The sequence below is a fragment of the Paramormyrops kingsleyae genome, chromosome 15, assembly GCF_048594095.1.
Source record: "Paramormyrops kingsleyae isolate MSU_618 chromosome 15, PKINGS_0.4, whole genome shotgun sequence".
Lineage (NCBI taxonomy): Eukaryota > Metazoa > Chordata > Actinopteri > Osteoglossiformes > Mormyridae > Paramormyrops > Paramormyrops kingsleyae.
In genome coordinates, this window is record NC_132811.1 from 522,382 (window position 1) to 537,099 (window position 14,718).

Sequence of the window (14,718 nt, forward strand, 5' to 3'; positions counted from 1 at the left end):
CAGGCCTGCTCGGGTGAGATTACAGCTGGGAGGTATGACTGAGTGGATGGACAAAGGAGGCACTGTGGCCAGAGACTGGCAGGCCTGCTTGGGTGAGATTAGAGCTGGGCGGTATGACTGAGTGGATGGACAGAGGAGGCACTGTGCCCACAGACTGGCAGGCCTGCTTGGGTGAGATTAGAGCTGGGCGGTATGACTGAGTGGATGGACAGAGGAGGCACTGTGCCCACAGACTGGCAGGCCTGCTTGGGTGGGGTTAGGGCTGGGTGGTGTGACTGTGCTTCAGCCATCCATGTTTGTTTCAAGTGAATGCTGTGGGGTTCAGGTGCCTTCCTGTTTTGTCATGGGGTTTCCTCCAGGTTTTCTGGTTTCTCCCCACAGCCCAAAATCATCCATCCATCCATTTTCTGAAACTACTTATCCTATTCACAGTTCACGGGGAGTCCAGAGCCTATCCCAGAGGCTATGGGCAAAAGGCAGGGAACAACTCTGGATCTGGGAAAAGACCAAAAGAGGGTTTGGGCACCGTCAGGTCCAGTTTTCTCTGGGAAAACACCAAATGAGGGTTTGGGCACCGTTAGGCCCAGCTTTCAATATGCTGCCACAATGATTCACACATTTCAACAGAGGAAGTGAGAGAGATCACATCCAGCAGCTTAGTATGATGACAATTATTCCAGACGGGAGCCCGACGTGAATCAGTCTCATTAAACATAATCTACAAATACTCACTTACAATGAAATCCATCACCCAGGGATGGTTTGTTCACTGTACAATTTGTGCAATATTTTCACCTTAAAAGATGTATAATCAAGGTGCTACCTTTCTTCACCAAGTAACAAAAGAGCTTGACGGGAAGGCTCACGCATGTGAACTGCATGCTTCACACTATCCTGCAGAGCACAGCAGATGTGAACTGAAAGCCAGTTACACGTTTCTTCTGTAAAAATTACAAAAATAGACTGCAGGACAATCAATAAAACTGTATCATATCGTATTCAATTTCATTGCAGACCAACTGAAAGAGTATGCAGTATTTTGGGCAGGCACCCAAACAGAATTCTGGGATAATAGATGCTATCATTTTATGCAACATAACATGGAACGCAGTTATTTCAGCCCTGACAGCACCATTGACCTGCTCTGTTCCGGAGGGGTAACGGTTCTGCAGGATAATTTCACATGCAAATGAAGCTCACAGATTCCCAGGGATAAACGCTTCTGCAGCAAGCAGTGAGAGTAAATCTCTTTGTGGCAAGCCTCTTTTATGAGGATGCATTTCATTTCCTGGGTGACATCTCATTTCAGATGCTTCAAACATTTCAGATGTTTCAAACTCTGCTGCAGAGACCCTTAGCTTTCCTTGGACACTCATAAAACCTCCAATAAATGGTACAAATCTTACTCAGTCTGCCAGGCATTCAGGAACAAATTGCTCTTTGTTTCCAGAAGTGAACAACAATATTAGCTGACCACTTGCACTTCCAAGCACCGGAAAGTCTCTGGGGGTTTCAGTATCTTTGGATAACTGTAAAGCCAAAAAACAGGCTTCCGGAACAGAGTTCTTTGTCTTGATAGTATTGCTGGTTTCCCATTTCAAGTGGAAGAACAAAGGCATTTCCCACCTTAGGCTCACATGCAGTGTCAGTGGCGAAGGCCGGCCAGCGGCTGAGGGCTCACAGCCTGGATGTTTTCTCTCTGTCCTCCAGAAAGTGCATGAGGGACTGAATGTGTGTGCAGACACAGGCCAGGATGGCAGGAGTCTGAAGGTAGGGGGGCGGCAGAGCAGAGCCCACCTGCACCTGGCGCTCGCTTGTGCTTACAGGGCCGACCGCCACTGGAAGGCATTCACCAGTCTGGAGAGCGTCCCTCCATGTCACTGGACTCCCTGACATTATTACTGCGTCACTTCATTTAGTTTTGGCTCTCGCTGACTGGAAGAAATGGCCTGGAAGCAGACAGAATGTACCAGAAAAGGGTAGCATATCATCCCTAACAAGCCACGGGAAAAGAACTCTGGGTGACAGCTGGTACAAATGGGTGCAGGTCACTTTAAACATGATCATGTATACACACTGCAGTGTCCATCATCAAGGCACAGCGTGACCCGAATGGGTCTGAATGGCCCAATCAGCAGGAAAACCTGCCCAGCTGCCCCTGCTGGTGATGTGGGCGCCCCCCCCCCCCCCCCCCCACCATGGATGCCGCCCTGTAGCCAATGCGGTCGAGGACTGCACAAGGTGGCCCAATCAAATACCGGCTGGATGACGTATGCAGCCCAATAACACTCATGAGTCAGCGTTCAGCTACGCAGCACGTTTACATTACAAAATCATACTGATTAATCTACATTGTTGCGCTGAAGATAAAACCTGGCAGAAGACGCAGGCTAGACATGCAGCACCATAACTTATTCAGACAGCATGAAACTAGTCATTTGAAGATTGTTCTTTAAATGCTCTCCCACAAGCAGCCGGACCTGTTACGCCCCCTTGTGGAAAGAGCACAGGACTTTGCTGGGTACTGCTCTGTGTTTTGCAGTGCTTGCAGTTCATGCTTGCTAATTAGCAAATAGAGTATATGTTGGCCAGAGTAAACCCAGGTTGGTCTATCCTAAATCATTTGGTGATGACAATCCCCACAACCGCAAGCAGAATCCTTGTCTGTTAGAAATCGTCCATCATAAAACAGGCAAAGACCAAGTAAAGATGCAATCAATTGTGTAAGATAAAAACCCACCATGAGACAAGCAAAATCCAGCCTACAAACAGATCATACTGCTGCCGCACTTCCAGCCTACAAACAGATCATACTGCTGCCGCACTTCCAGCCTACAAACAGATCATACTGCTGCCGCACTTCCAGCCTACAAACAGATCATACTGCTGTCGCACTTCCAGCCTACAAACAGATCATACTGCTGTCGCACTTCCAGCCTACAAACAGATCATACTGCTGTCGCACTTCCCCAGGCCCACAGCCAACACAAAGGCCTGGGCGTCAGCCCTCTGCAAAGCTGCTTCAGAGATAGATATCAGTTACACCATTCAGCCAGCAGGGGTCACTCAGTCACAAAGAAAGATACCATCACAATTTTCTACTCCAGATGTACTCCAGTTAATATGTGAAATAAAAGTGCACTGTATGAATAAAATACTTAAGTACTCCATGGTAGAGACAGTTAGTGTTGAGATGCTGGGAGTCGCACTGAAATCAAAAGCAGGGACAGGCACAAATGGCAAACGGCACTCCAGTGTGAGGCACTGCGGGACAGGGCTCCACACCTGGCTTATCCTGCAGTGTGCACCCAGTTAACCCAGTTACCTAAACAGGCTTGGCTGTTGGACACCTCTTTGGTCAAGGCCATGCCTGTAACCTAAACATAACTCAAAAAACATTCAACAATGGCTACTGCAATGTGCAGAAGCAGTGTAGCAGAGGTGTGGGAGAAGGAGACGGGCCATGCTTGTGTTTTTCGTGTAAGATGCTGCTTTTTGTGTGGAGATGCTAGATGCTTTGTGGAGAGACATTTGTACACTGCTGGTGTGCAAGCAGCTGTTCTCTCACAGGCCTGCAGGGGGTAGAGGTGGGTCACTCTCCCATCGAGCAGGAGGTTTACTGTGAAAAAAACCACAGAATGAGGAAGCTGCCGGAACCAACCCTATGCTGAAGAAAAGGTATGTTTTCTCAGGTCCTGAACTGGAAGAGGCCCAGAATTAAAGGTATGTTTCAAATTATAAAAGACAATTGGTTAACTGGTCTTTATTTCTGTTACATTTTCTGTTTTTGTGTTACAGCATAATACTGTAACAGAGAAATCTACTGTTGATGACATCTACTGCTCGGCAGAAGCCCAAAGTGACACTCTGTCAGGGGGCCCAGAATTGCTAGCGACGCCCCTGGGCGGCCGTGCCAATAAATCAGTAAACTTCATGGGGGGGTTGGTGCGGACTCTCAGTGAGTTATTTGGGAAAGGGGCCGGCTGGCTGCGCTTCCCCGATCACACTAAAACTCCGGCGCCTCCATGTAAATCATTTCCTCCTGTCCCACCAGCACAAATATTTATATTGTCTCACTGGACTGTGAAAAGATTCCCAGCATAAAACCCAAGCAGCCGATGCAGTGGCTTGGAGATGCGGGCATCTTCCCCGCTTGGCACTAAGCAGACATTTTGCCCTGTAATTGTCTTTCAGTGGCCGAGGTTTAACATGTACGCTCTCTGAGGGAAAACAACAGGGGCCAACTCTGGGCAAAACAACAAGCAGCAAAATTGACATGACCGGGTTTATACCTGTTACCGAATCACATCTGACTGAGGCAGGTTTATGCAGCTCAGTGTTTGTCTGAACGTGTGGCAGCCTGTGCATCCCACCATGGCTGTCACCCTCTCCAGTGTTCCTCCTGCTTCCTGCGATGCTGGCCAGGCGCCCAGCGATCCCGTACTCCATTCTTAGATGGACAGATGGATGTCTTCGCTTAGTATCCGATTCGTATTTAAAAGCTTAAACCCACAGTGCGAGACTAAACAAAGGGACTGTGACGACAGTGAGCGCCTCCTGAAAATATGCCACCTGCCCACCTAATGTGCTCTAGGTCACAGTAATGCCCGAATTCCTGCCATCCTGCTGGATTTGCGCCGACCGCAGCACCTCGCAGACGGCCGCCTCAGCATCAGACCTTCGGGAGTCTGACTGACGCATTTGGTCTCACTGGCCGCTTCCTGGAGGTTCCATGCGAGCCAGTCGCTGGCACATCTGGAAGCTGCTGGTAAAGCCCTTCGGAGTCACGCTTAGAGGGCTGGCAGAAGACGTGGAGCCACGGATAAAAGGCATCCAAACTGAGATACTGAGGCATGGGGCCGTTTACTCAGAACTAGGAAGGAGGGTCTCAGCTGTTTATTGGTCTATAAGTCTGTCAATCAGAACCCAGAAAATGCAATCATGAAGCAATTTCTTGCTTAGCTGGCTAACTTGTCAGATCTGATCACCTGGCCCTGACCGCGTGTATCCGATCGCCTGACCCAGACCGCTTGTATCCGACCGCCTGACCCAGACCGCGTATATCCGACCGCCTGGCCCTGACCGCGTGTATCCGACCGCCTGACCCAGACCGCGTATATCCGACCGCCTGGCCCTGACCGCGTGTATCCGACCGCCTGACCCAGACCGCGTGTATCCGACCGCCTGACCCAGACCGCGTGTATCCGACCGCCTGGCCCTGACCGCGTGTATCCGACCGCCTGACGATGACCGCGTTTATCCGACTGCCTGACGCTGACCGCGTGTGTCCGACCGCCAGGCCCTGACCGCGTGTATCCGACCGCCTGATCCTGACCGCGTGCGTCCTCAGACACACACCATTATTACCGCTCCAGATTTTCCATCACCTACTGCAAAGCTCGAAGAGCCCCATCTCGTATGAACAGTGGCAAGTCAGGTCATGGGAACTTTTCTGGGCTGTGGCCAATGCTGCACTCACACTGTGGCAAGGAGGAGCAGGCAGCACAGCAAGCTTACAGGCAGCGAGTATCCATCCATCACATGCCGAGGAGAGAGAGAAACGGGGTAAATCACTCTCTTTCTCTCTCTCATACACACACACACACACACACACAGCTTGCCCATTCCTGACAGGCTGGTCTCAGGGCCATTTCCAGGTGACTGATGCCCGTTAACCGCGACTGCAACAGGTGACTGATGCCCGTTAACCGCAACTGCTACAGGTGACTGCTGGGCTTCAGTGTGAACATCACTGCCACGCAGCTGAGAAGGACTGCAATGTGGTCGAGCCTTAATGAGAGCAAACATTCTCTGGCAGACATGGGATGATGCACGCAGATTCCAGCTAAAGAACTCGTCACAATATGTGGCTTATCTCCAAGTCAAAAACACTGCTGCTGGCAGTTGGAGGCCCTGTAGGGGGCGCTGTATGCACGACTAGCACCTACAACAGCTCCTCTCCCAGCACAGAGGAGAATCCATTTGGGCTCTAAAGTGAAGTTTACCTACCTAATGCAGGAGTGCCTCCGCGTAGAGCCGTAGTTCAGCTGCATTGTTTTCCTGGGGAAGCTCCTGTCTTTATTCATCATAGTTACGTCTCGTATCGGCAACCATAACAGTAACAGCGACGAAGCACCTTGAGCATATGGCACTATAACCTCCTCTGGGCCCAGCAGGCATGCTGCCCCAGGGCCCGTCAGCCAAGAGTCACAGCCAGAGGGGCAGTCGTCACAACATAGCTGAACAGAGCTGCAGTGATATCCCACACTGGAGCGTAGTCAGAAGGATTGCTAATCTGCTACCATCCCAATTCTCAAACTGATATTCTCTGTCCTTCCCTAGATTCCCTAGTTTTCCTTTCTTGTCTCTTTCGAGCCTTTAAGGTGACCTCTTCCCATGGCAGGATACTCCGAAAAACTGGAGAGATGATGCTTGGAAGTTCCATGCGGAGCAGAGCTCGAGGGGACGTCACCTCCTAGGGTGAGCAGCTTCTGCCCTGGAAGACGTCCCCGGGGAGCCGAGGGGAAACACTATCTCAGTTCTTATCAGCTGCTATCAGCAGATCTTCCCGGTGGTTTTGGTCCACATGCAGACTGACATGCACAGCACTTTTACGTGACTCCTGCAAAACAGGAAACTCCTGTGTAATTTAGGGTAAGATCCCTTTAAAATGCTCGGCTCAGTTTTTTGTTAATGTAACCTCAATAACCAGAGCCTGTTTTTATTCCCTTTCGGAAGGTTCAGGAGCAATTCAGATCGGGATCAGGTCCAAGGCAGGCAAACGGACCGAAAGAGTGCGTGTCTGAGGCTGTGAGGAGCTGGACTTGGCGCTCTGTGGCCGCTCCCCCTCGCTCCGCGGGTGTCCCGACTTGTCCCGGGACGCCCCTGGCGCTCGGATACCCCGTGCTGCCTGCCTGCCTGCACTCGCTGGGCCTGACATGTTAGATGGACACGGTTCCACGCGAGGCTTGGGCTTGCACGCCCCACAGCGGGACAGGGCAGGGCCTGAGAACAGAGCTAAGCATTTAACCCTTTCCTCTCGGAGTGAAGTGCCATGTTTTCATACTGCTCAATGGGAATAGTTACCGGCAGGCTTGTTATGTGTCCTGGCTTTCCAGAGGTTTCTAAGCGGAAATATCTGCCTCACTCTGGCACTTATGTAGTATAAACATGGTGTCCACAGGGAAATGGAGTCGCACCGAGATATGGGTAAGGACACACCACCCCTGACCATCATCAAACTCTCCCAGTTGACTCATAAAGTAGCTCAAAAAAAATCTGCAAAAGATCATAAATGTGGTCCCCGGCTTGCTTTCTCCCGCGGGGGGGGGGGGGGGGGGGTATTATTCTCTCCTGCTTTTCTTTTGTTTGACATTTATGGAGTGTTTGGACACGGAAAATTATCAAGGCTCCGAGACTCGGCTGTTCCTGCGAAGATGTTACGCAGGTAAATGCTAAAAGTCGTTCCAGGTTTTCCATACTCTTCTGCCTTTTCACCATATTTATGTTAAAATCTAACATTTAAGGCTGATCTGGGGCTTCTGGACTGTTAGCTGGAATCCTGAGCAGAGTACTTAAGGGGATCCGCACCAAAAGCAGGCCAAAATTTTTAAATGCATGACAGTGTCAGACATGCTCAAGTTGCTTTGTCTTTCCACCACGACTAATGTATCCGAAAGACAGCTGATTTGCATTTACTCCTTTTGCCTGGTCATAAGGACATAAATAGCTACAGTACATGTTTAGCCTGAATAGACCCATTAGGCGACCGGCTGTCAGCTGGGGCACTATCTTCTGAGGCGGTGCCCACTTAGAAAGCCCATTTCGATTTATCTCGGACACGAGGCACCGGGGTGAAACCTGCCAAGGGTGCAAATGGGCTTCAAGCAGTACTGCCCCCGACTGGGAACACTTTTCATGTCCTTCTGTTAATTCTGACGTTGTAAGTTAGAAATGATGTGCCCCCTGGTGGCGTGCTGTAAAACTACACCGTGTCCATCCCACTGCAAATACATTGTACATAAGAACATAAGAACATAAGAACATTGTACATCATGACCGAGGCACATGGTTCTTGAATTCAGAAGAAAAAGAAAAATAAGGACTGAAATGTGATTATGTGATATAAAATGAAATATACAGAGTAAATACATATGTCTATGTCTGTGTCACGGCAGGGAGGGGTGACATGGTGGTGTGGTGGTTAGCACAATCCCCTCACACCTCTAGGACCCGGGTTCAAATCTCTGCCGTGGCTCCATGTGTGTGGAGTTTGCACATTCTCACCCATAGGTTCCAGCCCCTCAATGACCCTGAATAGAACAAGCAGGACTTACAAAAGATGGATGGTTATTTTTTCACTGGTAGCTTCTTTAAAAAAAATCTAAACTTCCTCGAAAAAGCTGCTGCAAAATCCAGCATTTTTGGCCACACCAATCACAAAAGTACTCTGCAAAATCCAGCAGGGACTGACACACGTACACTGTTCTGTGTATTCTGAACATGTGGACTGGACTGGAGAGTGATTCTCTAACGACACCCATAATGCAGTGACATGCCAGGGCCCAGCGAGATCCCCCCCCCCCCATCACCACACCTCCTGGCTCGAACCCGAACCCTAATACCATAGTGTATATAGTATCTCAGCAGGTTGACTACAAGTACACACACTTTTACAGGAGCTTTTTAAACAAACGGTTCCCCTGAGCTCCCGTCTCAGCCTCCGAGGATACATTTACAGTCATGCGTCAGACCAGTTCACCAGTGGCATTAAAAGCACTGCAAATGGCCTGCTTCTTGGAGCAACACTCAAGAAGCCCAGGTGACTGCTACAAACACCTAACAGAGATAACTCTGATTCCCCAGGGAGCGACAAATGCATGCCATTTAAAGTGCTTTACAGGAGATATGGATCTCTGAACAGAAAACAACCGTGGATATATAGCGCTAAGGTATCGTGCAGACAACAAAATAATGTGTTTTTATTTTTATATTTAGGTGCCAATCTGAACAGACCCAATAACTCAAATTCTGTTGGACCAAAAAAAGCTTTAAGCAGTCTGCACGTTACGTTCATGAAGGATCATTCTCCTTCCCATAATTCATAGGGGCTGCATTTCACACAGTGGGCGCACGGTGATAGTCTCCTCACACCTTTATAATGAGGTGCAACATTAAAAACACTGAGAGAATAACAGAAATGAAAGGTTTTTCACAGGAAGCCTGACTGGCTGCTGTGTATTTATCTCAGTAATCGAAAGTGAAGACATCATCCTCTGAACAGGTGCGCACCAGCAGCGCCGCCAGCATTTCTACTTCACAAATCTGTCATGCTCGAATCTTTAGTATTTTAGATCTGTTTCATTTGTTTTTATATACAGATCTGTGCCTAACAAACAGTAAAGGTTTAAATTTTTTCAGCCCTTAACGATGAAAGGCCTTATTGAGGAACATGATCATGATCTTAAGACAGCTCCAGCCAAAAAGGACGCATAGGCATTTGATTCTGGGGTCGAGCACCAGTCTTACGCATAGCCATTTGGTTCTTGGGTCGAGCACCAGTGTTAACCTAGGCATTTGGTTCTGGGGTCGAGCACCAGTCTTACGAATAGGCATTTGGGTCTGTGGTTGAGCACCAGTCTTACGCATAGGCATTTGGTTCTGGGGTCGAGCACCAGTCTTACGAATAGGCATTTGGTTCTGGGGTCGAGAACCAGTCTTACGAATAGGCATTTGGTTCTGTGGTTGAGCACCAGTCTTACGCATTAACTGCCTGGACGACCTTAACATACATGTAGGAATTTTTGCCACTGTCTTTGCTTTGAAAACTAAACAACAAATCAAATAAACAGCCAGTCCATGACTGTGAAACTGGGTCACATTCAAAACAAAAGCGGGCACCTTCAATCACCTAGACACATTTTCTTAGAACGTTAACACACCAGTAATAAATGACCTAAAGAATTACTAATGAACTCTTATGGACTCAGGCCCTCGTTCAGCATGAACGCCATCAGCTTACTCATTATCCCTTTAGCTAAATATTTACTATCTCAATTAACTTCAGCTCACATTCGCCAATGGTTCAAATGTGTTTAGAATGCGGAGATTTAATGTTGCACCCAGTAGCAGAAGCCAGGAGCTGTCTACCTCACTGCGGCTCCCCTCAGCCTCACGCTGGGCAGGCCGGCTGCTCTTCCAGCTGAGCTCGTGATTAGGACAGATTGTGCTGCGGATCTAAAGAGCTGCATCCTCTACGCAGAAAGTACCTCCAATGAAGTCGGATGGCACAATTACACTTCTGGTTAGAGCCGTGGCACCATGTTCACAGCACCAGACCAGGAATCTGGGGTGTGGACCAAAGTCAGAAACAAGGAGATTTAACAAAGAAATCAGAAGCACTTAGTGAGCCATCCAGCCAATCAGAAGCACTTAATGATCTATCCAGCCAATCAGAAGCACTTAGTGAGATGTCCAGCCAATCAGAAGCACTTAATGTTCCCCACTAAGCTTCTTAAAGAATCCCTGGGAGTTCTGGTAAGACCTAAAACTGCCATAATTAATGTGTCCCTGTTATCAGGTGATGTTCCTGACCAAGTTAAAGTAGCAGTAATCAGGCCACTACTGAAGAAGCCAAGTTTGGATCCACAGGAGCTCAGCAATTACAGACCTATCTGTAACGTACCATTTTTGTCCAAAGTTCTAGAAAAGATAGTTGCCACTCGACTTCACTCATACTTGGAGAGACGCAACATACTGGATTGTTTCCAGTCGGCTTCCGCTCAGGATTCAGCACTGAAGCTGCCTTGACTAAAGTCATAAATGACATAACAATGGCAACTGATGCTGACAGCGTGACTCTGCTAATGCTTCTGGACCTTAGTGCTGTTTTTGACATGGCTGACCATTCTATCCTATTACAAAGACTTAACTTTGAGGTTGGCTTGTGTGGAACGGTGTTGAAGTGGTTTAAATCGTATTTGGCTAATCGTTATCAATATGCGCAAGTGTTAGATACTTGTACTCCATCGTCAATGTCACCGGTCAAATATGTGGTACCACAGGGATCAGTTCTTGGTCCTTTATTGTTTTCTCTCTACATGCTGCCGTTTAGAAGCATAATGAGAAAACAGAATGTTAATTATCACTCCTATGCCAGCGACACCCAAATAAAATTTTTGGTTACGCCAAACGACACCAAATCTATTGTCACCTTAGCTAATTGCCTTAATGAAGTCAAGACCTGGACGGCTGAAAGCTTTGTTTATCACTAAATGCTCAGAAAACTGAGGTTCTGTTGTTTGGAGGCAGGTCTGCAGACAGGAATTTTATAATCTATAATAATAACCCCAACACATCCACGTAAAGCGCCTTGGATGTCTCCGTTGATTAAGGCACTATATAAAAATTCATTGAATTGAATTGAATTCATGATCCGTCCAGCCAATCAGAGGCACTTAGTGATCTGTCCAGCCAATCAAAAGCACTTCAGACCCACGTGCATCCAACACAGATATATCCACCTGCACGTTTCATTGTTGGCCTCCCCCCATCAGCTCTCCAGGTACATGTTCCCAGAGACAACATCCCTGCAGCTAAGTGTGAGAGTAAGAATCCCGCCAAGAATACAGCAGATACTGCGGTATTTTACAGGGGATGACTAAGCAGATCACCTCACCCACCACAGGAAAAATGAAAAAATATCCTGGAAAGAGGCTTTGACAATATGATAAATTACTTATACAAATTACTCATTTAAATAAATGTATTAAAATTTATTATTAAGAAACCGAAAAACCTACAATGTGAGGAAATGGAGACCAAGCTTGAGAACAACAGGCTGTAAGTTGGCATTTTACAAGCTGACTAGAGAATATTGGTTATGGGCAGGATGTGGGTTTTCACCCTGACTGTAATACTAGAGCAACAGGAACATATAAATAAAGGCGACACCCCACAAGCTGAAGAACAGCATGGAAAGGGGGCAGCTAGTGTGTGTGACACTGAAGTATCAGCCACCAGCTTCACATAAACATGAGCAGGTATTTATGTGGAAGAAAACAGATATTCCCACCAGGAGGAACGCGTGCCCTATCAGTGTTTACAGGGAAGGTGAACGGTCCAGTAAGAAGTGTGACGCTGAGAGGGGAAACTTAAATTATATGAAGGGCTGGGTGTGTGAACCAAGTAGAAGTATTTAGAGCCAGCCTTTGGGGAATTCACCTCCCTGCAGCACCCCCTGCTCCGTACCCCATAATATCTGCTGCATATCTGAAGTGCTGTTTGTCTGGAGGGATCATCAGAGGACGGCAGGTTTATTTTGGCACGTCGCAACCCCCCCCCGGGCTTATGGATGACGCTGAGACTATCAGCTAGGGGCTAATGGCGCAAGAAGGGGAACTGTTTTCCAGCGAGGCTTTGGACGGCAAGCTCTTCTGATTAAAGGGGTAAATTTAGGCCAGAACAATCGCATGACACTGCCCCCCAACAACCTGACACAGGCATGATGTGCGGAGCACGGACACCTCATGAGCAAGCAGGCAAGAACAAAGGCAGCTATTGACAGGAGCCACCCTCTGAACTTGGCTTTAAAATGCCTGCATCTTGGAGAGAATGCATGCTGTCCTAACACTGCATCACCTTAGAGTATACAGTATAGAGTATAGTAGAGTATAGACTATAGTAGTATAGAATAGTGCCCCCTCTCTCGGGAAGGTTTGAGTTTACTCCTCTGGTTACTCCTCATGGGAGTAACCATGGAAAGGCCTCTGAGGCCAAATATTAGCCAGAAAAAATAAGGCGGAGGAGGAACAGAAGAGAGTCTTCAGAAGAGCTTCAAATGAAAAGATTTAAGTGGAGAGGACAAAGTGGGTCAGACAGGCGGCGATGATGCCAGCCCAGAACCAGAGGGCCCTGGCACTGCCGGTAGCCTTACCATACCTGGGAGTGTGTGCCAGGGTGAATCGGCGCTGCAGAGCGATGCTGCGGTTCATCATCAGCTTGCGGAAAAGCAGAGGGGAATTCCGCGGGGACATCTTGGGGGAAGCCCCGCCAGATCTGGCCTGCAGCTTCACAGGCTGTGTCCTGGGCACAGCCCTCTCCTCCTGCGACTGCTCGCCCATGGCCCCGGGGCCTCTCTGTCCCAGTCTTTCCTGCTCTCCTCGGCACCTCACGGACTCCTCGCTCTCCCCGGGGGAGGACAGACTCATGCTCAGAAATGCAGCTTCCCCTGTCAGCTCGGTGCCTGACAGAGATCCAGAAACGCTCACATGCCAGCCTTCTGCTTCTGGAAGCAACACGGCTCTGTTCAGCTTCTTAAACACTGATATGACCCAATACCTTCCACTCGCAGAGCGACTTTGTTTACATAACTATAAAACTCTTCCTGGGCCAGTCTAAATATGGCAGGCTGACTTGTGGGGAGTTAGTGCCACAAAAGCAAAGGTCCCACCCCCTTGGGCAAGAGAGGAACTAGCTGAGGACGGCTGTGTGAGTTAACACAGAAAACGTTTCCTCCTATCAGTGCGATCAGTCATTCGCTAGTCCTCTCTCCTCTCTCTACTGTGACTATCCTTCTTTAATGCCCTACATTTCATCCATGAAATAATGTCTTTTCCACACTTTTTCCAAGTCAAGCTCTTGCCAGACACGTTGCAGGACTTCAGTACAGAAACGGGAAATCTGAAAAGGAGCAGCTGAGATATTCATCCGCAGGGACTGCTTATTAAAACATCATCTTTTAATCCTGGGATTCACAAATAAGAGCTCATCACTCCACAAGGACCCTGGCTCTGGGATTCATCCCGAGAACAGAAGCCAGCTGCAGTCTCACACGTACAGCAGTCTGCTTAAAGAGAGCTGTCTCACCAAAGCACAGGCATCAATTGCCCTTCCCATTATAAATATAATATCTAAATAAATAAAAACAAAATATCTTTAACACCTTAAATATCTTTGAAATTGTTTTGTACAAGTTTCCACTTTCCTACTGACCTGTACAGGCACCCATACCATGCTGGAATGGAGCTAGCTTCTGTTATTGTAATTACGTGAGTTCTTACTAGTGCGAAACTGACAGGCTCGGCACAATGCCACCATATCTTTAACATCAAACATCTAGCATATGACAGGAAGAGCTGCGGGAAAATGACGGCACTCGTCATCATGATGATGTTCCTCAAACAAACATATATGTGACCCCCAGACACACACAAACACATACACATACACACACACACACACACACACACGCACACGCGCACACACACACTTGTGCACACAGACACAGGCACACACACACACATACACACACACTTGTGCACACAAACAGGCACATGTGCGCACCCACACACACTTGTGCACACAGACACAGGCAGGCAGACACACACACACACAGACATACACACACACACACACATAGACATACACACAGACAGACACAGACAGACACACACACACACACATAGACATACTGTACACACAGACACACACACACACACACACATAGACATACACACACACACACACATAGACATACACACAGACAGACACAGACAGACACACACACACACACATAGACATACACACAGACAGACACACACACACACACACATAGACATACACACAGACACACACACACACACACACATAGACATACACACAGACAGACACACACACACACACATAGACATACACACAGACACACACACACACACACAC

The 14,718-nt window shown here is 48.1% G+C and overlaps 1 protein-coding gene across 4 annotated transcripts in view; it reads right to left on the bottom strand.

Annotated features, from left to right (window-relative positions):
• LOC111860262 (3',5'-cyclic-AMP phosphodiesterase 4D) overlaps positions 1-14,718 on the bottom strand; it is a 73,564-nt gene that overhangs the window by 31,728 nt on the left and 27,118 nt on the right. The window contains exon 2 of one of the 4 annotated variants that reach the window (XM_023843768.2): positions 12,940-13,243. The exons of 2 other annotated variants lie outside the window; for them this stretch is intronic. In XM_023843768.2, coding sequence (XP_023699536.1) covers positions 12,940-13,243 — 304 coding nt within the window. Of the gene's footprint in view, positions 1-6,009; positions 6,823-12,939; positions 13,244-14,718 lie in introns of those variants that run through there. One more of the 4 variants, XM_023843773.2, reaches the window with a different exon arrangement.